Source organism: Oreochromis niloticus, linkage group LG17 (genome assembly GCF_001858045.2).
Source record: "Oreochromis niloticus isolate F11D_XX linkage group LG17, O_niloticus_UMD_NMBU, whole genome shotgun sequence".
Taxonomy (NCBI): Eukaryota; Metazoa; Chordata; class Actinopteri; order Cichliformes; family Cichlidae; genus Oreochromis; species Oreochromis niloticus.
The window spans coordinates 34,502,233-34,529,370 of record NC_031981.2 but is presented as its reverse complement, the minus strand read 5'-3'; the positions used below and the strand labels follow the sequence as shown (position 1 = coordinate 34,529,370).

Below are 27,138 nucleotides of genomic sequence, written 5' to 3'. Positions count from 1 at the left end.
TTTTATTGTCAAAGTCAAGTTACATTATACATTAATTACGGTAGTGTCAGCTGTGATGTGGACACTACACTGAAGAAGGCTGAATGAACAGTCGATATTGTCCCTACCCTCACCCTCAGTCATGACCGTTAGGTAGCGACCGACAGAATGAGATTGTAGACACAAGTGGTGGAAATGACTTTTCTCCAAAGGACTGGCCTCTGCCTTAGTGCCAGTTGAGGTTGTTCGGGAAAGTGACGAGGATGCCTCCCGGACACCTCATGGTTGAGGAGTTCCAGGCATTTCCTACCGGAAGGAGGCCCTTATTTCTCTCTAGTGTGTCCTCGGGAGATTATATCTCTTGACTGGCCTGAGAATGTCCTGGTGTTTCCCCGAATAAGGTGGAGGCATTAGCGGGGAGCTAGCTCACAACTAGCACTTTCCAAATGACAGCATTACTGAAAATCCTAATTAGAAATCCATGTTAAAGTCCCTGACAGAAGTGCATGGGGATGTATCTGAAACCAGATGAATGTAAACAATACCAGCTCTGGCAAAGGTCCACTACTATGAGGCATCCACTAATCCATACTGGGAGCAACCCACACAGACATCACAATTTTTGCCATGTCAGAATTATTAATCAACTTTTTTTTGCTTTAAACACATCAAGAATATCAAGAACTAACCATTTCTTCGCTTCCTCTGTCTTGGTAGATGTGATTGCAACGGGTCAGCATATGATGATTTAAATGTATGTATAAGATGTTTGGTGATTTTTCAGGATGTGATGATGTAAATGTAAGTAGCGTACTTACTCTTTAAGCTCACTATAGATAGGCAGCACTTCAGGATGGCAGACGAAAGCAAAGGCCAGGATGGGAACAGTGTACGCAGTCTGAGGAAGGACGAAAAAAGTGGGGAAACAAGCCATTAAAATGATGTAATATATATATATTCAGTTTTCAGTTTTATTTGTCATATGCAAGTTAGCACAGGGTCAACATTGCAATGAAATATATATATCTATATATCAGAAGTATTCATCTACTGGGTAAAGTAGCTGTAAAACAGAAATGCCTGGTGATATGGCCTCAAGAGAAAAGAGAAGAGAGAGAGCACTAAAGAACCTTTTCCTCAGCATTTAAGACTTCTGATGCACCAGACAGTTGGACACAGCAGTGCTGCATTGCGGTGTGCTGTCTGCTCAGGTCATAAAAACTGGTATGCATAAAAAGACAAAGAAAGGAAACATATTCCGTGTCTCCAATCAAAGCATGACATGCAGACAATACAATGACCTTTACTTCTACCAGCTACTGCTTTTGTACGGTCTCATTTTTCTACTTAAAGCATGTTAAAAGTACAACAACAATAACAACAACAACAATCTTTATTTATAGAGTACATTTAAAAACCAACGGTATACCAAAGTGCTTAACAAAGAGCAAGGAAATAACACAAGTATCATTGTGAAATTTTATTTGTAAGAGCTGTTATTACACAAAGTTTCGGGGATTTGGAACAGAGTATCGACTTGCTTTTATGAACATTTAAAATGTGTACCCTGATTTATGATTATAATTGCCCATGGATTAAACAAAACATTTGTCACTCAAAGGCCGAAGACACACCATGAAAGACTCCACCCTAGGCCAAACATGTCTTGGCTTGGCATACTAGTTCTGTTCTATTCGAACGGTGTCTCTTCTATTCACCCCTACAGTCCCATGTTACATTGTGTACATGTTTTTGAGACTTTTCCCCAGCAACAAGATTATCTTCAACTTTACTAAAGTCTTGGAGTGTCTTATTAATTGGAAACTGATCAATGGGGAATATTTGTACATGTAAAATGACAAACCCAACAGTTCTCCATTTCAGAAGCTAGAACCTCTTAAAATAACAAACAAGCAATGGACTGTGAAGGCAAACAAAGGTTCTGCAGCAGTACAACGAACTAACCTGTGAGTTGAAGACAAAGTATTTCGGCGTGCACATCTCCTCATGGTCCGGGTGAGGTTCAGAGTGTATTCCCGTGGAGTGCTGGGTATCGTGGTGGCCAATGATTGCTGGGGAAATGTCAGCATGGGAGAAATCCATCTGCATCGACTTGTTTTGTAAGGCGTAGAGTCCTGGCATATCCGAGCCATTTATGCTGAGATTGGATGAGTGGCCAGAGAGGAAAGGCAGAGGGCAGGGCAGCAGGGTTTTTTTGTATATTATCTGAAAAAGATTGACATGAAGTCTGGCTGTGCTCTTCAAAGTAGAATTGTCACATATTGTATGCTAACGTACTAGCTAACAGTTTTTTTTATTACGACATCCAAAAGATATGGAGCAACATTAGCATCTCAGCAACTTAATGATTTCAACCTCCTTTTAGCTCTTTTCTAGCTTCCTTCAACTCCATAGAAAAAGAAACTGGCAACTTAGTTGCCAAATAATCGACTGAGTTCTCCAGTTAGCAGCTAACATTCTCTGTTTTTTGATGCTGTGGAGGTAGCACATGCTGAGTTTATCAAGACTGTTCACTGAAGCAGGTGCCATTACCAAAGAAGGTGCACATGAGCAGTGACAGTGAATCAAGAGTTTAATATTGTTAAAGACTGTCATCTTTGTAATTTGCATTTAGCGTCATTTTGTCATGCTACCTAGCAAGAAAACGGCAAAACATACCATTATAACGCCAACCATACTGAAGGGTTAAAACAAATAATTTAGGGACGGTTGTTTTACTGCTTAGTTGAGGTGTGAGGCTGTATCTTAGGTTTTAGTTGCACCTTCTTCAAGAATAAGAAATTGCAACTAAAATTTATTAAAACGTGGTAACAAAAAAATTCTTTGACCCTTTTCCCTACCACTTTTATTCTTTTAGGCAACAAGTTAAGTGTTGACCTGGGGAAGGTAAATATGAAAAGAAAAAAAACCCTACTTCCTCTGTTAGTAGTCCTGACACCGGCAAATCGGAAATCTGAGTAACTGGCAATAGGCCGTAACATAGAAACTATTAGCTGAAAGATGCTAACATACCCCAAGTGACAAACACCTACTTACAGATGGTTTATGTTCATACTGATCTCTTCACATACAACTCTTAATCACATTATTTTTTAGCACATATTCTGATTGCGCACACTCAACTTACCACACCTAGGAAGAAAACCATGCAGGAGAGGGAAAAACCACTGGTGTAGCCCAGGTAGCCTAAAAAAGAAACGAGAAAACAACAAGTGAGTGCTTTTCTTACTCTGAACCTAGATAGCTGTTTTTAATGCATTTTGATGCCTTTTCTACTATATGTGTCACTCTTGCTTGTCAGCCTTTTTAAAGAAAAACACCAACCAAGTGTGATCTGAGCAGAAACAAATTTAAATACCAACAGATGCAAAAAACCCACCATCATCATCAACAAACTCAGTTCTAACAAAAAGAATTTATCCCGTCTGCTGCTTTATGTTTTATCGTTCTAATTACATAATGTGGTCACAATCATGGTTGCCATATCTGATCCAGCTGGCTGAGGGGGCTGAGCCGACCACAGGCTTAATATCAGTGTTATATTACGGTAACTCCTAACTCATGGAGCTAACTACGGGCTGGAGTAGTGTTATTTTACTTCTGTTTGGCGAGATCTTTACACAGACAGCTGCAAGAACATGGAGGCACTGAAGAATTTGGCGAGACTTAGCAGGAAGTGAACTTTACAAACCTTAGTGAACTTGGAAGTCAGTGTGTGGTGGGAGCAAGTGGATAAAGTTTACAAAACGTGAAGGAAAAGAAAGTAGGTAAAGGTCAATATGATGATTTTCACTTGTGTTCCTACCCAGATTTTTGAGGAGGGATAAAGGCAGAATGACTCCGACGGACACAAACAGCACCAGGTAATTTCCATTCAGGTACCATTCACTGCAAACACAACACAAGGTTAGACCACAAGAGATGGCACACGAACAATAGTTTGCTTCATCTTTAGAGACGCCCATTCTCACCCGGAGTTTTCTTCTAAGTGCAGGAATGCTCGGATCACTTCTGGTAACTCATACTTCACTATAAAGAGGTAGCTGGACATGGCTGCAAGAGGACAACAAGGGCAACTTCAGGTTCCACGCAAACTACAAATACTTCTTCAGAGGTGCACATTACAGATATTATTGTAGCTCCAGTAATGCAAGAAAAACCCCCACGTATGTTTCATTTAGAGACACTGATTTAGGGCTTACCTCCAATGTTCTGCATGATTATTGATCCAAATGCAGCCATTTTTCCGGGCCAGCCAAATGCCCTCTCTCCAAGCTTCTCATAGATGAGGGATCCTGCCAGAACAGAGAGAGTGACTAAGGATACCGGCCTTAACTAGACAATCAGGTGTATGTTACACAGTTCTTTAGCTATTATTACTTAGCTCCTTCTTTGTAAAAAAAAAAAAAAAAAGTTATCTTTTCCCGGTGCAATAACTACTTCATACTTATTTTTTACAATCACTTGTAAAGCTACTTCTTTCTGGCCCTTCTCCGGGCATTTTCTCATGCGTCATACTCCTCCCTGTGACCTACAGTAACCTCCCAATTAAATACTGTATATAAAATGTTATCATCTGTGGAAACGTACACTTGTAATCCCTTAATCAGCAGTCTGCTTTAACATTTAAAAATGTTTAAAGGTCTGAAGCGCAAATACCAACCTCCTTCTTTAGCAGTCACAAGCAGCAGGTGTACTGAGTATAGGGAGAGGATGGCCACAGCGATGAGGAGCACTCTGTGCAGAGAGAGACAGAGAGGTGTAGAAGTATGAAAAACTGGTACTCTGTAACTGAGTATTTACCCCTTACTGGGGTAAAAAACTTAATGACTTTTTAAGCTGCTCTGGCACATGTGTCACTCAGTTGTTTGTGTGTTCAGGGGGGATTAGGGGACATTCTGTCCTTTTAAAATGACTTTGGCATAGTTGTAGCATGACTAATGTCTGTGTCACGTAAATGCTACACAAATACATCCATAGCTGCATTCTTCAAATACCATACTGTGTGTCAGCAGTGTGATTATGGAGGAAGAAGGACAAAGTTGTACAGCTTCCTGTAGTTATTTCACACCCCGAGCTAGTTCTGATTTTTATGCCCTGGTCACAGAACAAAAAGTGAAAAGAACTTTCTGTCATCACCGCCATCACTTGGCATAAGTTGGTTAGCACACATACTAAACACTCCACCTAGTAACGCAGCAGAAAATGTTTTGGTGACACGTTTTGTCTGTCCTACCCAACCCATAATTCTGTCATCTTAAACTTCCCTACAATTAATTCTATGAAGACATGAATTAATCTGTGGAGAACAATGTAATACTAACCAGTGTTTTTTTTTTAGCCTTCTTTTCAGGACTGTAAGGAGGGGTGACACTGACAGGGAGCTCTAACAAGCTTCAGCTCATAATTGCATTAGTTATTATTAATCCACGTCTTTTGTGCTGTCTCCCTCCCCTCGACTTAACCCTTGTATGGTGTTCGGGTTTGTGAGACCCATGCCATTTAGAGGCTGTTGCCCCTTTAGGCAGTATATACCATCAAAACCTGCAAAATATGGTATAAGGATATGTACACTTGATTAGAACTGATTTTATTTTTTTTATAACATTTTATTGACAAAAAACGAGAAGCACATTAATTCATAAATGTGATCGAACAAAGGTAAAAGGAAAAAATTAACCATGTTTGTTGTTCACATGGCTCGTAATTGGGATAAAGTAAACATCTGTTGAGTAATTTAACATAAAATTGTTTGATAGTGTTAATTGGAAAGCCAAAACTCTAGCGGGTCCACCAGACCCATGAACACTGGCTGAGTAACAAAAATACGAACACCATACAAGGGTTAAACTGGTCCTGGCAGATGGTTGCCCCTCTCTGAGACTGGTTCTGCTGAAGGTTTCTTCCTGTTAAAATGGAGTTTTTTTCTTTCCACTGTTGCCATGTTCTTGCTCATAGGGGGTAGTCTAATTGTTGGGGTTTTTTTTGCTTTATTTTAGGGTCTTTACCTTACAATATAAAGTGCATTGAGGTTATTGTTGTTGTCATTTTGTAATTTGATAACTAAATTGAACTGAAATGGAATAATGGAATAAGTATATCCTGTGGAGCAATCATTTTTTTGGCATTTGAAACCCAAATTAACACCAAATCTCTATCAAAGATGCAATGCAATGCTCTACTACCCGCTAGTCCAAACATGCCCCTGTCACTTCTCTTTCCTCTGCTATGGGGATACTTACGTAAAGAGAATGATGCCAGTGTTGGCCATGGCAAAGGACAGGCCCAGGATGCCGCTGCCCATAATGGCGTTGCTCAAGTTGAAGACAGACATGCCGAATGAGGCGTGGCCAGGATGCTGCCCAAAGTCAAAAGAAAAGACAAGAATTTTGTAAGGGAAAACTATCTTCAGATGAGTGATGAACTATTGATATTTGCTACATGAATCATTAATGTTAGCATCATATGTGCCCTGTTTTAGAAAAAGAAAGCTAAACATTTGGCATAGCAAGCCACCTACAGACAGATGGAAGCTTTAGGAGACAAGCTGCAGTTCTTCTGCACTGTTCTTATGGTTTTGACCTCACTCTCCTACAGCATCTCATAACTGCTAACATCTTAGATACTGTGGTCTGCCATGTGGTCTAATTTAAAATAATGAGCAGGCTGCATATAGCATTTCTACCGACAGTCTAACTGAACACATGAAAAATTCATGTAGAACAGTAAGTGCATTTGTGTGTATAATGAATACTTTTCATTTACTTGAATTATGAAGACAGGAAGATGAATTGTTGACATGTGCATATGCATTATATGATGAGTAAAACGGAATATGAAAATAATATAACAGATTATATTGGGAATCAAAATGAGCTACATGGTTGATGTGACTAAATCCTTACATATTCTTCTTCATATTTCTTCTTCTTTGGTATCCCGTTTGACAGGAACCTGCGGCTCTCTCCGTCGTCATTATCATCTCCATTAAATTGGCTGTCAACATTGAGAAAGATACACGTTAGAACAAACACAGTGAGAGGTTCACTTCAAATGTGTATCAACTTTCAGTGCTATATTTTATGATGTAACCACTTGTCATCAAATGTAGTCTTTGTGCGTAAGTGCAAGCGTGAGTGCAAGCAAAAAGATGCTCAACTGTCTATACTGGTTATACCAATCTACACTTTTTGCTCTCTACCCAGACTTCCTCTGAAGTAGAACCAAGTTCAAATGACTGATGAAATATGTAGATTTCTTTTGCAAATCATTAGTGTTAGCATTCAGTGTACCTTGATTTGGCAATGTGCAGGAAACAAATAGACATTGGTGCCACTTATAAAAGATTTGTTAGACACAAGAAAAAAAAAATCTACCAACCCATAGTCCTCCATCCAGGACTATGGTCATCCATAAACTGACTGTGAAAAAGATATACATTAGCACATGCAGTCTCTGAACAGCAGTTAATTTCAAATGTATCAAAATGTATCAACTTTCTGTGCTATACTTCACTGTTAACCACCTAAATCTATAGCCGTAGTCTTTACGTTTAAGTGCGAGTGTAAATGCAAGCAAACAGAAAAGAAGCTGGACTGGTTATGCTGGTTATCTGACGACATTTGTGTGTGTCAGGGTTTTAAATATAAACGTGAAAAATGTAACCACACCTCTTTACACCAATCTATGCCTTTCTTCATTTGTTCTTGGAAACACATCAACTCTAACAGCTCAGTTTTTTTTAAAATTAGCTACCCACTGTGGCAAGGGAGCAGCTGAAAGCAGCTAGCTGGACTGAAACACCTTCCCAATTCAATAACCACCAGTGTGCCTCACCCCGATAAACACATTATTTACATGCAATTAATCTGCCGTCTTAAAGCCAAAAGACAGACATGCCAAATGAGGAATAACTTTGCAAGTGCAAGCATAAGTGCAGGGAGCAGAAAAGGTACTGGACTATATTTGTCATGAATCTAAACCTTCTGTAAAAGATTTGTCAGACACAAGGAAAAATCCACCCTCCCATAGTCCTGTGCTACTTTTATAAAGTTCTTATTATCACCTTTGTCCTTCTCCGTCTTCATTATCATCCATTAATTGACTGTGAGGATTGAGAAAGATATACATTAGCACATGCAAACAGAGCTAATGGTTAATGTCAAATATATATCAACTTTCTGTGCCACAATTTGCTTTTAACCACCAGCGATCAGCTGTAGTCTTTATGTTAAAATGCAAGTGTCAGTGGAAGCAACAGAAAAGAAGTTGGACACCAACCTATGCCCAGAAAGAAAAGAATGGACAAGAATCTGTAATCATCATCAACCAGCCTAAAATGAGTAATAAAATATGTTTATGTTTATTTTATGACTCGTTAGTGTTTGCCAAGTCCACTAGTCTGAGTGGATGCTATGTGCAAGCAAACCAAAGAGTTATATATATATATATATATATGTTATATTGACTGGCAGAATAGAGAAAGCTATACGTCAGGACATGCAAACGTCGCTAATGGTTCACTTCAAATATACGTCAACTGTGGTACATCTTTTTTGTAACCAGCTGCCATTAGCTGTACGGTTTATGTTTGAATGCAAGTCTTAAGTGCAAGCAACAGAAAAGAAAGTAGACCCCAGTCTATACCTTTTGTCAAGAGGTTGTCCTCAAACACACCAACCTTCACCAATCTATGCCCAGACAAAGACTTATATCTATTTCATTAGTGTTAGCTTCAAGTGCACACTGATTTGTCAACGTGCAGCAAACCAAAGGCTTTGTTGCTGGAGCTGAAAGATTTGTCAGACAGAAGGGAAAATCCAGCTTCCCATAGACATGTGTTAGTAATATAGAGTATTTATTATCATACTTCTGCTGCTTTGGTATCCCATTTGTCAGGAACACATTGCTTTCTCCATCGTCATTATCATCCACATTATATTGACTGATAGGATTGAAAAAGATATACATTAGGACACAAACACAGCTAGTGGTTTAATTCAAATGTATATCAACTTTCTGTGCTATGTTTAGCTTTTTTTTAGCAACCTGCTAACAGATGTAATCTTTATGTCTAAATGGAAGTGCCAGCACAAGCAACAGCAAAGAAGCTGAACTGGTTATGCCACTTGTCTGAGGTCATTTGTGTGTCCACGTCTCAACTGTACATGGAAGCTATGTGTAAAAAGATTCACTGTGCTGCTTCAGACTACAACGTATGTAATTTATTCTTAGAAACAGACCTAACATTGCAATTTATTACTCAGCAGGTGTCCTGAAGTGATGCAAACACAGAGAGTCATTCATTGAAAACATTAACCATGTTACAATTTATGATTTAATCACCTTTATGTGCAACGAGCAGAGAAGAAGCTGGACTGTCTACACTGATTATTTGACACCAATTTACAACTTCTGTCATTTATTCTTACAGACGCACCAACGCACACCAATTTATACCCAATCATGGTAAAGCAGGAGTTCAGAAATCAGCTTGTGATCAGATTACCATAACCAGAGGCTTGCCCACAAAAATCCAGCCTTCTCTATTCTACTGATTTTAAGAAAGACATCATGGTCGCTGACCTGCTCATGGTGGCCTTCTCGCAGTCGGTGGGCTCTGTGAGTTGTTCATCAAGGCTGTCGTCGTCAGCCACTGTGGAGACTTTCCTCAGTTCCATGCGTTCCACAATTCCCGGCATAGTGGTACAGAGAGCAGGACCAGAGGCAGAGAAATGTAGCTTTCTAGGATTTGCAGGGTTTAGACTTCACCGGCACAGGATACAAGAACCTTGTCAATGACCTCAGCTATATCTTGTTACCGTTGAGAAAAGTCCTGAAACAATAAAGGAAAAACAAGAAAAAGTTTCAGTAACAGAATTGGCTTTGAACATGTCTGTTTATATGTTGCTCTCCTTTTTTGCTGCTCTTAAACTATTCCGAGAACTGGAATATGCAACTGATTACAGGGGCTGTCAGTGGTTTTATTATCTGCCCTTATCAGGTTTTTGGCCTTGATGAGGAAGGCACACAGAAAGCCTTTTTGGCAGAAAGCCCTGAAGGCAAACTTAAACATGGTAAACCATGATCTTTAACCTTTAACTATCCAAGTACTTTATGGCAGAAAGAGTTTCCTGTAGAAAGCCCCAGGGGCAGACCACTCCCACTAGAATAAAAAAATCCTTTAAGGTAAAAATTGAGCCCTCTACTCTGGAAACCATTTCCTGGAACTGAGGGGCTTTCTACCAGATCATATGTTCCTTGGCACTTGTTACACAGCTTCACCTGTACCAGGAAGGCTGCCCTTGAGTTAATTTTATTGCCTTTTACATTTCACACAGGCTGAATTAGTTGTGTTAATGACTAAAGTTATTTGTATCTCTTGTCTCTTTAGGAGGATATCACAACCAAGTGCTGACGTACATAATGATTGCTGAGCGGAGCCGAGTCAGCTCCAGTGACCTGAAACTAGGTCATGGATATAGCATGTCCGTGGGGTCGTTGGACCACCATCAGCTGCCCCCTTGATAGTGCATGAGCTGGTTTACACAATTTCGCCCTTTAACATTAAAGAAGAGAAATGACAAACCACTTAGGGGCACCACCTTCAATTTCTGTAGTGTTCAAGTTATGTAAGAAGGAGGTCAACACACTGAAAGAAGACAACGTGATTATAAACGAAAATAGCAGCAACGTGATTTACAGTGCTGTTTTTCCCCCTCACACAAAGAGCTCTTTGACTGAGTTGGAAGAAAGATCCTAAGGGCGACTCACTAATGAAAAACTACAAGGAAAACACAAACTAATGCAACGTGTACACGACCAGCCAGAGCTGTGACACCGATGAACCCATGAGAAAGGACACTCCTGACATCCTCTTTTGTTTCACGGCATTCACAGCAGTAATGATGAGGTGAAATGCTTTGACCAGAACAAATATGTTAATGTGAAGTTAAAGGAACAGCTCGGCAAACCACATTTACCCAATCACACAGCTCTTTCTTCTGCCATGAACTTAACATACACTCATGGATTAATTGATGTGCAACTGTGGCAGTGTGCATGAGTCAACATGCAGACTGATAGAGCTGGAATAAGCTGAACCACCAACCTTCTGATTAGGGAATGAGTCACACTACCATCTAATGCACACACAGTAAAATAAATGCAACTCTCATGCCTCTATCCCAAATACGCAGCTACAAAATAGACAAAGATAAGCAGATATTAATGGTACAATAGGAGACTTCTGTATCACTGCAACCCCGATAGAAAAATTTGCATTCCTTTGGACTTATGTTTTCACTTGTTCATTAAAAGTGTTGTATTTGGTTCATTTGTAAAGCCCGTTTGGTCATCTTGGGCCCATTTTCAAGTTAAGCTTTTTTTCCTCAGTCTTCCTTGTTGGGTTTTGTGCAAACATTTCATACACCACTGGACCAGGTAAACTGTAACACTGCAGACTTTCACCGCTCTTCTAAAGCCCATCCAACAGCTTGCAGCAACAACTGGTGAAATAACCACTTGCGACACAAAGTAGGTGGATCCCAAGTTAAACTTGACTCAATTTTGAGGTGAATGACTGAAGTGACTGCCAGTGTTTGACTTACATCAGGGTAGTAAATACAATCGAACATTACATTCACAACCAAGACCTGAAGTGTCTGTAGTGCCCCACCGTCAGTTACAAAGCAAAACCTAATGGGCAAATATGTACATATGGACAGGTCCTTATTCTACCTCGATTACCTTTATGCATAATGATAGTTTTGCTTGTTTGCACTGAATCAAACAGTGTTTCTCTCTGTTTTAAAAGGCCCTATGTTTTAAACCAATCATTGGGTTTTTCATGCAAATTTCTGATAATGCCACAACATGACAACAACTGTAACATCAACGATGAACAAAAACCTTCCCACAACCACCTGATGACGATCAAGTGGAGCAGTAAAAACATAGTTGAGCTACCATCCATCCACAAGTGGTCAGTCTTAAAGACAGCCGATAGAACTACAAGGACCTGCAACTTAAGCAACAGCTTTTAAAGAGGGAAGTGGTTGAGCCACTTCAAAGTGTAAACAAGTGTTTGCAGTCAAAACTTGAGCTCTTTTGCATACACTACCAGGGGTGTTCAATGTCCTGGCCAATGCAGTTGAGACCTTCTTTCACAAAAACTTATTGTTACTGACAGGTTGTTGTACTTTCTGTGAAGTAAAGCCATAACAGTTTTGAGCCAACAGAGATTAGGTGGCTGTGTCATCATTAAAAGCCACATCACACACGCCGCTACACCTAATCTCTCAAAGTCCTTGTCTGCCGTGCTGTTAGAGGGAAATGGAGAATGGGGTTCGCTCTCTGCAGCCAAGAGGATTAACCTGTCAAGCTGGGTTAAAATGATGTGTTGATACAACCATTACTTATAGAAGCCCACATTAAGTACTTCCCACCATCTGTAAAATTAATCTTTATAGGTTGCTGGAATTTGTTCATCTTTTTTCCAAACCCGAACCATCTATCTCACTCCTGAGGCCATGCTAGGTAAAGCCACATACAGAAACTTCAAACTGCTACCAAAACATTTTTAAAGACTCCAGAGACAACACACAGTTCATACAATATGCATTTAAAGATGTTGGCGTTAATGGCCAATCTGCTCACTAATACAAGCAGAGTCCTTGAGTTTTAGATAGCAGAGAGGCACCAGATGGCCAACTGTGCAGTCATGAGATCTGCTGCAGAAACGAGCATGCAAATGTCTGGATCTTCTGAAACACAGGAGGCTGTAACCTATCAGTAATCACCCTTCCTGTTGTTAATAGCTAAAAACATAAACAAGCACCGACTTTGTTCTTTCAACACATTTCGAGGCAAATGATCACATGGCAGCAGTCATTTTAAGTTTCTTTTGATTTATGCTATAGTGCTATAGACTGTATGCAGTCATGGTAAGATAAGACATTGGTTGTCAAAAATCTAAAGTGTTTGGCAAAAAAGGAAAAGAAGCCAGGTGTAAAAAATACAGTAATTTGTAATTTTAGAATGAAAGCACTTTACCCATTTAGTCTGAAACCAATCGTCTTCAGTGTACACACAAACTCTTGCATCAGCCACAGTCTACAAGTCTTGGCACGAGCAAACACACCCCTTAATAGCTAAGTGAGTGAAGTCAATGCTCTAAACTGCTACGTGTTACACAGAAAATTCCTTGAAAGCAAACATTACACATGTTTCTGTTTTATCCCCCACTCAACATTTGCACAACAGAGGTCCTACCTGCTGTGCATGGCATGGCTCACTTTTTCAAGAAAAAAAATCTCCCTAAACAAACAAGCTCACTTACTGAAAGGTTTCTTAAAGCAGTTCTAGGAAGGTTCCTTTTTTGTCCTCCCTTTTTGAATGAGTAGATTTGAAGAAAAACAGACAGAAGACAGACGAGTGGATGGGTGAGGCGCCGTGGCCCTTTTGTGACAACTCAGGTAAGACGGGAGGCTTTTAAAAGAGAGGAAGGAGGGCCTCTGTCAGCCAATCAGGATGTGCACAGTTGGCTCAGGCTCCTCCTTTTTTGATCAGTCATAAGCAGGGTCGTAACCCTGATAGCTCACCCCCATCTCCACCAACACCACCCACTCGGTATGCATACATGTATATACACATCCGCCTGAACAAATATAATTGAGGAGAGCACACGGAGTATAAACTATGTACACTGAAGGACAGATAGAGCTACACTGTAACGTGGCCAATTTGATCATCAGCATCGGACTGAAGATACTAGCGTGCACCAACTCTTAAATACCCTCAGCAGCTTCAAGACACGACCACATGATGGGCCACATGACCACTTGTAAATGGACCTAAGTCATACAGATCAAACACAGGTGGTCTGTATGATTTAGGTCACAGAAAGCTGCCGGCTGGACTGGTCTTTGACACACACACACACACACACACACACACGTGCACAAAATTGCTTGCACATGCAGCAGGCACACAGATGCCCAGACATAGACATACTGTGGGCGACTGTCAGTGTTTTCAGTAGTAGGCCGTGCCACAGGCTGACCAATCAGACGGCTCACAGTCTGGATGTCGGCGTGCCCAAGGTCATGTTTGTGTCAGAGATGGGATTTTTTTTTCTTTTTTAACTTTGTAATACAGTTCAAATAGAAGAAAACAGACACACGCACAAATCACTTAAGGTACAAAGACACTAGTTTCTTCCTCAGATTATCGGGCATTGAGCTTGTAAGTGCTGAGCCATTAGCATGAACCCAGTCAATGTTTTGGGAACACTTTGTCATTTAACTGGCAGAGCCCACCTACTGGTGGTGTTTGTCACCACACTCTGGCTATTCTTTGTCTAATTCTCCATTATAAAGTTTGCTAAAGTGATTGCCCAAATAAGAGATTAGGTAACCATGTAGTTCTTCCAGAGAGTACACGTTGTTACTCTCCCGCTTTAGCTCCATGTCTCTAGCAGGAGAATAACAAAGTATGTTGAAATCAGGTGGCTGACAAGACGCCATGAGGGACGTTTCCATAATGGATCGAGGGTTTATTAACCTCCAATTCTGACTAAAACATCGTTGGCACCATCAACTTTAACTTCTCTCTGTATCTTTGTTGTGAAGTGAAGCCCAAACCTCTCAACTCCATGTGACTGGGTGCAAATACCAAACAACTTGCAAGTAAATCATTAGTTAGATGACACTCAATCTAGATGGTCAAATAGGACCAAACCCAGGCCAAAAAACATGCATATTGTAGTATTACAAACATGTGAACTGTGGAAGATGACTAAAAGGGGCCTCTAAGTATTTCATGTCCAGAGTGAGAGTTAGTTCTATCCTCTAGGTGCAAAGTCTGTCAGCACGTGTTTGTAAGTAAGTGCTATGTACATCATATGATACTTAGCAATTATATTTGTGGAGATCCCTTCAAGATAATCTCAAAAATATTCAATAATACATACATTAAAAATATAAGCTTAATTCAAATGACTAAAGTTACTTTAAACATTGTTTTGCAAACATTCTAAAAGTTAGAGGAAAGTTGTCCTGGCGTGCTTGCGTCAAACTAAGTCTGTTACACAAATTCACACACGTCACAGTAGCTGTAAATTGCAACCACATTCCTCCACCTGAAACCACAAATTCAACGTAATGAGGCAGTTTGGATGTACAACGGTAGCTGTTAAAGAGAAGCTGAACCAGCTGGTTCATACCTGACACCAGTAACCTGCCAGCCTCTCTTGGGCTTTAAACGATTGAAATGAACAAAAAGTTATCATTCAGCAGGAATGACCGTTAGTTGTTAGCAGGTCAACAAAATGAGTCATTAAGAATCAAACTGCTCTTCTTATGATGCACTTTGCTTTAAAAATTAAGCTACAACCAGCCGCAAAACTTACTGTTAAAAAGCAATTGGGTACCCTGCCACTAGGTGAAGGTAAAACAATATTCTGGGTAACAGATTAAATAACAAACTGTATGGTGATTTTCAATACAGGAGTTCATGTCTATGCTACAGCATTGTTTAGTCCAGGGGTGTCCAAACGTTTTTCACTGAGGGCCACATACATAAAAATATAGGAGGTGCTGGGCCACTTACTAGAAATTAGGTATATAACCTTAACTTTAGTGTATTAAAGTTAGAAAAATCACTTAAAAGTGGTTGAATATGTTATATTGCTGAATATAATTAAAGACAAAACTGCCTTCATCACAGCTTTTCATACATGGATCTTTATTGATTATTCAGAAAAAGCGTTGGTAGCTCATTCTCAGAGCAGCAGCCTCAGATTTCTTCTTAGACAGAAGATTTACAGCACAGAGAAAAAAACAATAAAGGGGAAAATGGGACGGGGACATTTCAAGCTTGTTATTTAAGTTATTAGGCTTAGCAACACACCTATTAACGTTCGTTTGAAACCGTTATCAACATTAACAGACTGAACTGGACTTAATAACAGGAGTGCAAATAATTTTAGTAAATTATTCTGGTGAGTATCAGCTGCGCTGGGTATGTAAATCGGGCCATCCAGCTGCGGTGCTGATCCGACGCCACTCGTGCCAAAACTCCGGATCTGCATCAGATGAGATCAGCTGACTTTGCGTGTGCTGTGCACAGCAGTGCGTACTCTGTGTGTTAACAAGAAAAACGCATATAAGAAAGTGGTGCGCAAAAGCAGGGTAGTGACAGAATTGATGCGCATTATTGATATTTGAAGCACGTGTACCTGCACATTAACACACGGGTACTGTGGAATATATTTTTACTCACCTAAAGCGCTCGTGCTCTCATCCGCTCCCTGCAAAAAATTAGCAGCTGTGCGGTGTCTGTGGCATCGGTGCTCGGATCGCATGCGATGGAGTAAAAATCAAAAGCACAGCTTTATCAGACAGTTGCAGTTTAATGTTGGCTGACGAGTCTTCAATGCATCGCACAACTGGATTTCTGGACATGCTGATGTTGTTGAAGTCCTGCACTGTTTCCGGGCACATTATTTCGGTGACTTTAACGAGGCCGTGTTTTATGAGGTCTCCATTTGAAAAAGGCTCGCCATGTCTTGCGATGAGTTGGGCGACCTCATAGCTGCTATTGGAGCCTTTTCCTGGACAATTTGAGCACGAAAAAAATACTGTTGCTGACCCCGCAGGACAGGTAGCCTTTGCTTTAATTTCTGCTCTCGCTCAGCACCAGTGTAGGATGCATAGGCCTGATGTTTGGTTTCATAATGACGTCGTACATTATACTCTTTCATAACTGCCACAGTTTCAGTGCAGATCAAACAGACACACGTCCCCTTGAATTCTTTGAAGAAATATTTACTCTCCCACCGTGTCTGAAATTTTCTGCACTCACTTTCTACCTTTCGCTTCTTTGGTTCTGCCATGTTTAGTAACTTGGGGTAAATTTCTTCTGTGATTGTCCTTTTTGGTGGAGCAACTGCCTTGATCAACAGTAGCTCCCCCTGGTGTTAAAACTAAGAAGTGCAATACACTCAAGCAAAAGTTGACGTGCGGGCCATTTCTATTCGGGCCAATTAAAAATGGACACTCCTGGTTTAGTCTGTTGGCAAATTGATATATTTAATCACATTTAGAAAAAGTAAAAAAAAAAAAAAAAAAAAATAGGGGTGGTAGACATTGTTTATAGAAATTGACATAAATATGGGCCTCATTGTATGTTTACATGCAGCAAACTCTACTTACCTGCATGCATGCATCAATGGCCAACTACTACACTCAGTCTGACACTGACCACCTCCATTGAGTGCATAATAAAAAATTAGAATGCGAGGAGATTTTCATACCTTAACTTTCATTTAGTTATGGTTTCATTATGGTTTGCCTGCACATCAGCAACATGCACCAGACAAAAATGCATATAATGCTGAAACAAAGGTGAATTTGTAAGCTGGACTAGATCGCAGAGCCTAAAATACATGTATACAGTTATCTTACAACCTTTTGCTATGGTTGCTAAATACAGTCAACTTGACTTTAAGTTAAGTTACCGTGTGAAAGGATGTAATACTAACACTGGACTAATACGTCACACTCTGGAGATGTCAAAAATGAGTATACTCAATATTTGCTAAATTAGATGTTACTGTTATGAAATCAGTATAATATGAAGCTTTTATAAAGTGTTACTATGCATAAATGCTAGAAATTAGTGATTTTAACCTGTTGGTCGGAGGTTGCTAAGGAACACGATGACACCCGATGAACAAACGCCACATTCCAACCAGAAATACCATCAAGAGCTAGAAGAACAGTGTGTTACTACCTCAGCCAATCCCTGCTTTCTTAAACTCGTGAAACTTTTGAAGCACAAAACAGGTTTGCTAACCTTAGGTTTGCTAATACTTTCCAGTCATTTCACAACTGCCAAAAAAAATGAAATCCTATGATAGATGGATGAACAATAAAGTGTTATCTCTAAAGTCTTATCTGTCAAGAGAAAAGGCCATACAGCCAAGACTGGAATCCACAATGAGTGATCTCGCTCATTTTGTAAACAGTCCGACTATGTACTGATAACAGATAACGACAGCTGAAGCTCAGGGAGCTAAAAGTTCTTTTTCATGAGCGCAAAAAATACCAAACTGTCCCTTAAACCAATGAAGTCCATCTGCCTCTGCTGCCTAAGAACAGTGACAAAAACCACAGCATTCTGCATCCGCAAAGAGTGATGACAACCTAACCATAGCTACTGGTGAGGCGTGTCATCTGTGGATGGTTTAACATTCACTTGTGTCCCTGCAGCAAGAACTATAACCACATATGAGAGAGTGTGAGAGAGGCACGCATGCTCCTTCAGATCATCCAGTTTGTCAGTGTTTGCACTTGGGACGAATTCATCATGTGTGACATGTGGAAGACAACTCCCTCCTCCCTTCTGTAAATTTCCCTTGCTGTTGCGCTGGAATCGAATATCACATTTTCACATGTTGAGTGCATATGAACAGACTATCCTGGAAGGCTGCGTTCATGCTATTGACATCTAGTTTGAAACTGAGCCGTCATTTTCATATTTTCTGCTACAATTAGGAATGGTTAGGAATCTATTCCTTGATTTTGATGTTCCATAGAGAAGTTTGATTTTTAATGTTCTTCTTCTGCAGGATAAAGTAAGCACAGAGGACTGAGTGTTCCCAGAAAAGGTGTGGTGGCTGGTAACTTTTTTTTTCAACCTCAGTCCTGAGGTATTCCCTCTAGTCTGGAACAAATAATCATGTAGAACGACTCTCTGGAATAAGGGCAACTTTATACTACATCCAAAGTGCTAGGTTAGCTGGTTAGACAATTCCTTTCAACTGTTTTCCAGCATGTTCTGTTCATTTCCCGTTATTGTTTCACAGTGACAGGCTAGACGTGTGGAGGTAAAGAAGAAGACGGGATTTGAATGCACCTCTGTCATTTCATGTGATCACAGTGACGTATGTGGCCACTGAAAACAACTACAAACACTTTTTGACGTAGCCAAACAGCACATGGTCTGACCTATTTCTAACATAATATGGAACGGCCCTTATTGCCTGTGACATTTAAGATACCAGTTTGCGTCCACTGTTGGGCGACAGCAGTGTGTGAAGTGAAGGAACGAATAGTTTCATTTATTCAAAAGAAACTGTTACATAAAGATGGAGATTTCTATGGCGAATGTCAAACAAGTAACACACAAAAAACAACCAAAAAAAAGCCCATATTGACAAAGACTTTGACCTTAGACCCAAAGTAAACACCATATTGATCTTTTGGACATAAACCTGGTGTGTCCAAACCTGTTTGTGAACCCTGGAGACTCTCTCTCTGTCCATCTTATCAGTTAATATCGATCTGCCAGCTCATGTCTGCTAATAGTGACGACAGCATTTTGTTTTGTAACAATGTGTAATTCTTCGCAAGCTCAAGGTTTCGCCCTTGACTCTAGCTGGAGGGGTGGACGATGACTTCAGAAAGGGTTAATAGGCCAGAGAAGGGATTTTGTTTCCTGTTACGTCAAAGGCTCCGTTCTCGATGTCTTCAGTTTCAGTTTGACTAAAATTAAGCTAAAAGACTAAAACCAATTCCATCTGTGGTCTTTTCCACCATGAAAAATAACCCGTGGGTGTAATTTGAGAGCTTGGAGCTAGTAACTTTTGTTAGGTCACCTGTATAAAGACGTCACTACCCGATGCACAGAGGAGACAGACTGTTCTCTCAGTAGGAAAACACATTTACGAAATAACCTGCTTCTTTTCACGTTTCTCTAGTTGGCACCATTTTGAACTCTGGATATCTTCATCACGCCATAGTAAGAACTTTGCACATAACAGTCTGCATTTTAAGTTCACTTTAACACAGAACTACACTGGCTGCTTATGTAAAGCTGACACCTTCGTCCCTAGCAGCTTTATAAAATGTAATTGAAGCATGCAGTAGGGCTGCACGATTTTGCATAAAATGAGAATCACGATTTTTTTTGCTTAGAATTGAGATCACGATTCTCTCACGATTCTCTCACGATTTTCTTTTCCAGTATAAATATTTATTGCACTTATTAACTGCACATCAACTTCATAACAGTTGAGACTGAACATAAAAACAATAAATGTCTCACATTTTGTCGTTGCCGCAAAATGTTGTATTGCTTGTAATCCCATTTCCACCGTTGCTCGACACTGCGTGTATAGAGCAGGTAGTGCAACATTTGAAAAATAGTTGCGGGACGGCACTGTGTAGCGTTTGTCTAGGGTGTTGATCATTTTCCTAAATCCCTCGTTTTGCACAGTGTTGATGGGAGCCATATCTTTAGCCAGGTGATAAGTGATAGCCTCCGTAATTTCTTTGTGCCTGCGGGAGTACGGAGTTCGACGGGTATGGGGAAGTGCTGTATAAGGTTCCCGTTATTGATGTGGTTGACCGGGACGGATTTTCTCCTGTCACTTTCTTGGCCTTTACAGCTTCGTCATCTCTCACGTGCTCTCCGTTGTTTTTTCCCTGCCAGCTGGCTTCGGTATTACGTGGTATAAGGCTCCGCCCTTGTCATTTGTTGAGCAGGAAGAGTGAGCGCTTGTTTTCATGCAGATTATGTCCCGGATCAAAATGCGGTACAATCGTCATCATTTTTTTTTTTTTTTTTTTTTTTTAAATCGTTGTCATTTGGAAATGAGATCGCATATAAGTATGAATTGAGATCGCGATATTCTAACGATTAATTGTGCAGCCCTAGCATGCAGTATTGAATTACGAGAAACAGAGAAAAGAGTCTTTTACACTACACAAGCATGAATTCAGGTCACTTTAATTACATTAACTGGGTCTAAGGAAGGAATTGCAGAAGAAAACTGGAGAATATTTTAGTGACCATGAACCTGGTGTGCTCTGATTATTCAGAGGCACTATGTGGGATATTTAGAACTACAATCATATCAAGTCCTCTGCACTAATCTCTTGCTAAAGCACTGACTCATAGTTCCAATTCCTGGCAGAGAGATAAATATATATATATATATATATATTCTCTTTTTCATGCACAGTGTGGCCTACATGGAACTCATGTTTACCTTTGCAGGGACTTGCTAACATTAGCTAAACTCTGGGTTACTCTGGGTAAATTAGAAATGCTACATTTTTAGGAAAGGCAGAAGTATCTTAGGAAGTCTGTATATTGTCCTTGCTGCAGAGGTTTTAGATGAGAATATTCTAAAACTCTCAAGTCTGCAGGACAAATATGAATGCAGAGTTAGCATGGGGAGACAGTTAGCCTAGCTAAGGCCCCAGTCACAGAGGCCTATAACCAGGTTGTTAACTGCAGAGAAACCACTGATCATGAGGGGAAAACGTACATTCCCCAACAAGTTGCAAGTGGTTGAGAGCAGTCAATGTGATACCACTTGCTAAAGCCCCATTCACACAGGTGTGTTCCGCGAATGCTTGGCAAGTGGTTGCAGTGTCACTAGCATGAAATTGCGTTGCAAAGAGGTGTACAACTATGGATAACAGCAGCGATCTGCTAACAACTAAGGAGGTTTTTGAAGCAGTACTCTTTTTTATGACCAGTTTCACCTGGTGAAAGCCAGCAAACTACAGCAATCACTTGTTAATTGGTTGAAAATTCACGGGTCGACAGGTCTCCGGCGCTATGTGACTGACACCTAATATGCTTGCAAGCTGAAAAAAAAAAAAAGCTTATGAGTTTCTATCACTCCCTCTCTTTGCCTTTTGTGGTTTTCTCCTTGACATTTACCCCATTTGTTCCACAATCAGTCAACTGAGGAATGCCATCTAAAACTACAAAAAAACTAAACAAAAAAAAACCTAATCAGGAACCACACCTTATTCCCTCCACAGGAGTTTTTAAAGTGCTCAAGCAGCTGTTTTGGCAAACATCCCACAGTGCTTAGAGGACACTGAACCCCTGCAGCTTGACCCCTGACCACCTCGTTGGCGAGAAAAAGAAAAGGGGGAAATTCCCTCCAGGGTTCTGCTAAGTTTCACATTAGAAAAAAGCTGGATTACTGTATACAGGCAGGTGGTTACCTCAGTGAACAGCCCAGGTTTGTAAATTATGCAATCATTCAGTTCACACATTATACAGTGTATTACCATTCCCATTGAATGTGCCGACAGCATTCTGGAAAACTGCCAGTTGCTTCTGTGCTTTGTGGCAATGGCTCAATGCATCTTTGTATGATATCCATTCCTTTGAAACTGACACGGCATCTGGCTTGTGGCTCATTTGCTCATACTCCAAGTTAGATCAGCCAGTGCAGGCAATATTTCAGCTCCCAGCTGCGCAGCGGGATCTGACCTACATGTGTCATTCAGGTATCCATGGAGTCAGTGAGGAGTAAGGCTTCACGAGCTCCAAGCTCTAACATGTGCAGGAATTTCCTTCCCACCTTTACCTTGGAAAAGCAGTTAAAATAACTGTAATGGCTGCTTTCAGAGACCTTTACAGTCAGCTGGTGTAAGACTGAAAGGCACTGCACTGATATTAAACATGGAGGTTGGTTTAACCAGCAATAGTTGGAAACTGCTCAGTTGGTACGCGAGCCGCAAAACCTTTTCCAAGCTTGCAACATGGAAACACGCTTATGTTATGCTTCTACAATCCTTTGACTCTGACCATACTCTTTAAAAAAAGTTTACAGTTTAGGAAGTTGTCAAACTTCATTAAAGCGCACTTCTGCTCAAGAGCTGGAATGACCCACTGCCATTGAGGCAATGGGTCATTCCAAATTTCTTATAAACTTAGGTTACACATTTACTCTGTAGTAATTATTAGAGCTGCAGCCAGGTAATAACTTCGCTTCAATAACTCATAGCCATTACGTCTCCACACAGTCTTTACACCATGAGTGTGTACCACCACCACCACATTCCTCGACAAAAACACGCCCCCATCTAGAAACTTAAATATCCATGTAGGTGGAGTCATACTCAGATCTCTATTATGCAAGTAGGGAGAAAAGAAAAATCTAGGCCTTGGATTGAAAGTGTACAGTCACTGTGTAGCAACTGGGTATTTTTAGCTTTCAGAATGGCAGTGACAGAACCTTAAGTCACCACTTAAATACGCCCAAGCCTGCAGATTCTCCAGGCTCAATCTAGTCTTTGTTTTCAGTCCTGTGCTGTCACCTGGCTGTCTGCCACTAAGACCAGTGTTCTCCTCCAATTTCAAACCAAAAAACGCCCAAGAGAGGAAAGTGGAAAGTGAAAAGCATCCCATTTAAAATCCTCACTCTTGATAATCTGTAATCTATTATGATGCCAAAGTCAAAAAAAGGATCTTCTAGGTGGAAACTGAGGCGCACACCATGACAGACAAAGAAAAAAACAAACAAACAAAAAAATTCTGGACATGAAACCTCGTCAAAATAAAGTGAGATTAACTATATAAGCCTCTCCATCAAAGCGTGGGGACAGTATGAGCTCGTGATTGCAGTCATAACAGATCTATTAGTCCTCAGAGGGCTTCCTTAAGCCACGCTCAGCGTGCCTCGCTCCGCTGTTACATAAACCACGATCCTTTCTTTCTTTAAGCATCTTCTCCAGCTGCTCACCGCTTCAAAAATCATTACTGGAATTGTACTATATACAGCGAGACTTTATGAGTCACATAAACTATGGAAAGTGACAAAAAGCAGGGAAATGTTAAATAAAAAAGCGAGATGCAAATTAGAAACGTTATTAGCCGCCTTTGTGTAGCTTTTTTACTGGGGTTTCAGTGAACGCGGAAACGCATGCCAAACACACACAAGCTCCACGCAAAACCCACTTTTGCTGCATGTGATCAACTGGTGGCTCGAGAAACCATCTTGTTAAGACAATAAATGCTCACACCAAAAAAAAAAGAAAGAAAAAAAGCGCAAATTTCTCTTATAAATAAAGACACGTTTGGCGCTGTTTATTGACTTCAGGCACCACCCTTCGGGAAGCCTCCGCACACAGACGCTCCTTACCTAAAGACACGCTTTACTGTAGAAAGAAACCCGATAATTTTTTTTTTTTTTTTTTTTAAAGGAATAAGCATGCATGCAAACCCAAATAAACCCGCGCACAAGTGAGCTCTCTGTCATAATTATTATTTATCATTTGACTTACATGTTCTAATTTTGGTCATTAAACCTCACCACACTGCTTACCAGGCGGGGGGAAGCCCTCCGAGTCAAACTGCCCGCTTGCAGAGTATCAGAAAGGGAGGGTAACGATTAGGCAGCTAATCACAAGAAGGATGAAATTTACAAAAAAAACAAACAAAAAAACCCTTAAAGTAAAGAGCAGATGTTAATGGAAATGTCGGGTCTTACCTACTGTGTAAGAGCGGCGCAGGAGAAAGCGGACTACTGGAAACGAGCGCTTCAGACCCTTCCCATTTAACAAGCAAGGACACTGAATGGAAATTTCCATCTACCATGTGATGATGGCAACTCTTTAAGCGTCGTGTTACACCAGCGGCGCTGCTGGGGGCTCCTTCTTCTCCCAATTACCTCATTTGATTTTCTCTAGTTTGAGAAGACACTTAAACAGCCCAGAGCACAGAAAGTGACAGACTGAGTGGAGTCGCTCAGTCAGTGTCTTACTAGTTTTTCCACCTGAAACAGGCGTTGTAGTCTTAACCATTTTATAATCAGTGTCCAATTTTATAGCGGGTCAAGTATGTTTGGGCAGTGTTTAGGATAAATACAGGTTTAATGACAGGGAGTCGTTGTTTACATTCTGGCTGACCACGTTGTTGGAGAAAAAACAGCTTCACGCTGCCAGTTCAGTGCAAGTCAGTGCTTTTAAAGCGAGCACGGCCAGGAACGGACTTATCATTTGGGCGTTCCTGCGGTGGTGGCCAAGTTAGAGGAAGCTGCAGTTTACTGTCGCCTCTATTTGCCATGCATTTATGATCCATTATATTATTTTACTGCCTTGCATTAACTACTTTCCCCCCACAAGGAATAAATATTACACAAATGCACATTAGATCTTTGTGTCGTGAGTTTTAACAGCAGGCAAAGAAATCAAAGCCTTCGTGGGATGGATTCAGCAAGGTGTTGGAAATATTTCTGGCAGATTTTGGTGTGACAGCATTACAGAGTTGCTGCAGATTTATCAGTTACACATTCATCATGTGACTGTGTAACATCCCAAAAATCCTCTATTAAATTGGGATCTGCTGACTGTGACACTGGTTAGTGCACGTTAGAACAAAACTTCAGTTGGCAAAGTGTGCCGAACAAAGTATCTCCCACGCCGTTACACATTACACCAGCAGCAGGAGACAGATTCATGTTGTTTATGGCAAACTCTGACCCTGCCATCTGAATGTCACAGCAGAAATTAAGACTCAGCCCATCAGGCAGCATTTTTCCAGTCTTTTATTGTCCAACTTGTGAACCTGTGCAAACTGTTTCCTGGTCTTTGCTATGGTAATTTGTGGTAATCTGCAAGCCTTGGGTGTAACTGTTGCCTTCCTATCAGCTTGAATGAGTCTGTCCATTCTCCTCTGACCTCAGACATCTTCCAGACATTTTCACCAAGAGAAGTGCCGCTCACCGCCGCTCATTTTCTGTTTTTCAGACCATTCTCTAGAAAAAACACAGATGGTTGTGTTGAAAACTCCCAGCAGATCAGCAGTTTTTGAAAGACTCAGATCAGCCTGTCTGGCATAAACAATCACGCCACATTCAAAGTCACTTAAATCACCTTTCTTCCCCATTTTGGTGCTCTGTTTGAGCACCTTTTGTTTCATGAAAATAAATTAGGAACCACTTGTCAAAGAATTTCTTGATGCGACGTGTCTGTTGCTGAAAACCTTCTTTGCTTTCTTTTCCTCATCACTGGGCCAAACACTGTTTCACTATTCATCTAAAGGAGATATTATTGGGTAAGTCCATTGAGACTGGGTGTGTTCACAATATGGTGTGTTTGTATGTAATACATATACTGAACCAGTTAAATCTTTGCTATGACACGGGGAGTATGCCCAGCATTAAAAACAATGATAAAAACTGAACTTAATGCAAACATTTTAGAACAATATGAAACGGTTTTTCTTACATTTTGTAGACTTTTAATATTTTGGACATTTTCCTTCCAGTATTCGTGGTACTCTCTGTCTGTCTTTCATTACAAACAATTATCTGCAAGATAACTTAGCTATATATACATCATTTCTATGTCCGCTCCACCTAACAGTCATGGAAGGTGTTCTCAATCTTTACTTGAAAAATTAAAAAACAAACACACACACACACACACACACACACATATATATATATATGTATATAGATAGATAGATAGATAGATACCTCAAAAGGGTGGGGATTCCAATCCCGACCAGGATGTCCATCTGGCTAGGCCCCCCATGCTACCTAAACCGTACAGGCTTGAACATCTCCTAGATTAACAAGTTCCACATCAGGTGTTAAGGAATCAGGGCACATTGATGAGAAGTGGGCTACTGGAACAAGAACATAGACAAGGGATGGGAATAGGGAGCTGATGGAATGCTACTACACAAGTAATTCCAGCAGAAGGGGTTACATGAACCTATAGCTTGTTCGACACCCACTCGGCGAGTGGCTCCAGCAGATACTAGGAATTATATTTGAGCTCTCCGTCCAGAAGCACACAGTCCTAGGAAGTGCAAAGATACTGTGCAGCACCCTCAAGCTCCCGGGCTTACGGTAGAGGACGCGAGCACGAAGGAAGACTGCTTACAGTAGTGAGTGGTGATTTTTATGTAGATAGGCCCTTTTCCTTCATTTAACTCATCAGCTGTTGCTTCAAGTTTGTTGCTGTGCACCTTTGTGCATGTTTTGGTTTTACATTTGAAAGCTCATTATCGTCAAACATCATCTAAACGACACACTGAACACGTCTGTTTATGAAAACATTCCAAGTGTGCTTTGTTGACCTGCTGTTCTCTGCTACATCCTTGCCCCGTATTTACAGGATGGAAAGAGGAAGCTGATGTTGGTTCAACTTTATCCACCTCCAGGTTTCACCTCTCAGCAGGCATTCATCTGAGAAAGAAACCATTTCCTAGGGGCTCTGCATTGACACAAGTGATGGTTTTCTTTATTATATGAACAGTACAGCTGATAACAGTGGGCAGGAAAATATTTTGTAATAGCGTGGGTCATTGATTGCA

At 40.6% G+C, this 27,138-nt stretch overlaps 1 protein-coding gene across 6 annotated transcripts in view; it reads right to left on the bottom strand.

Annotated features, from left to right (window-relative positions):
* slc38a4 (solute carrier family 38 member 4) overlaps positions 1 to 24,437 on the bottom strand; it is a 34,802-nt gene extending 10,365 nt beyond the window's left edge. Inside the window, exons 1-13 of one of the 6 annotated variants that reach the window (XM_005460432.4) lie at positions 24,309 to 24,437; positions 9,586 to 9,835; positions 8,870 to 8,944; positions 8,066 to 8,104; positions 6,906 to 6,996; positions 6,243 to 6,358; positions 4,664 to 4,737; positions 4,203 to 4,295; positions 3,972 to 4,053; positions 3,806 to 3,888; positions 3,128 to 3,186; positions 1,945 to 2,205; positions 798 to 877 (exon numbers count right to left, since the gene is read on the bottom strand). In XM_005460432.4, the coding sequence (XP_005460489.1) occupies positions 798 to 877; positions 1,945 to 2,205; positions 3,128 to 3,186; positions 3,806 to 3,888; positions 3,972 to 4,053; positions 4,203 to 4,295; positions 4,664 to 4,737; positions 6,243 to 6,358; positions 6,906 to 6,996; positions 8,066 to 8,104; positions 8,870 to 8,944; positions 9,586 to 9,701 (1,169 nt within the window). In that variant the 5' untranslated portion in view covers positions 9,702 to 9,835; positions 24,309 to 24,437. Of the gene's footprint in view, positions 1 to 797; positions 878 to 1,944; positions 2,206 to 3,127; positions 3,187 to 3,805; positions 3,889 to 3,971; positions 4,054 to 4,202; positions 4,296 to 4,663; positions 4,738 to 6,242; positions 6,359 to 6,905; positions 6,997 to 8,065; positions 8,105 to 8,869; positions 8,945 to 9,585; positions 9,836 to 13,339; positions 13,531 to 24,139; positions 24,271 to 24,304 lie in introns of those variants that run through there. The other 5 variants (XM_005460430.4, XM_005460433.4, XM_005460431.4 and 2 more) reach the window with 5 other exon arrangements.
* Positions 24,438 to 27,138: the final 2,701 nt, after the last annotated feature.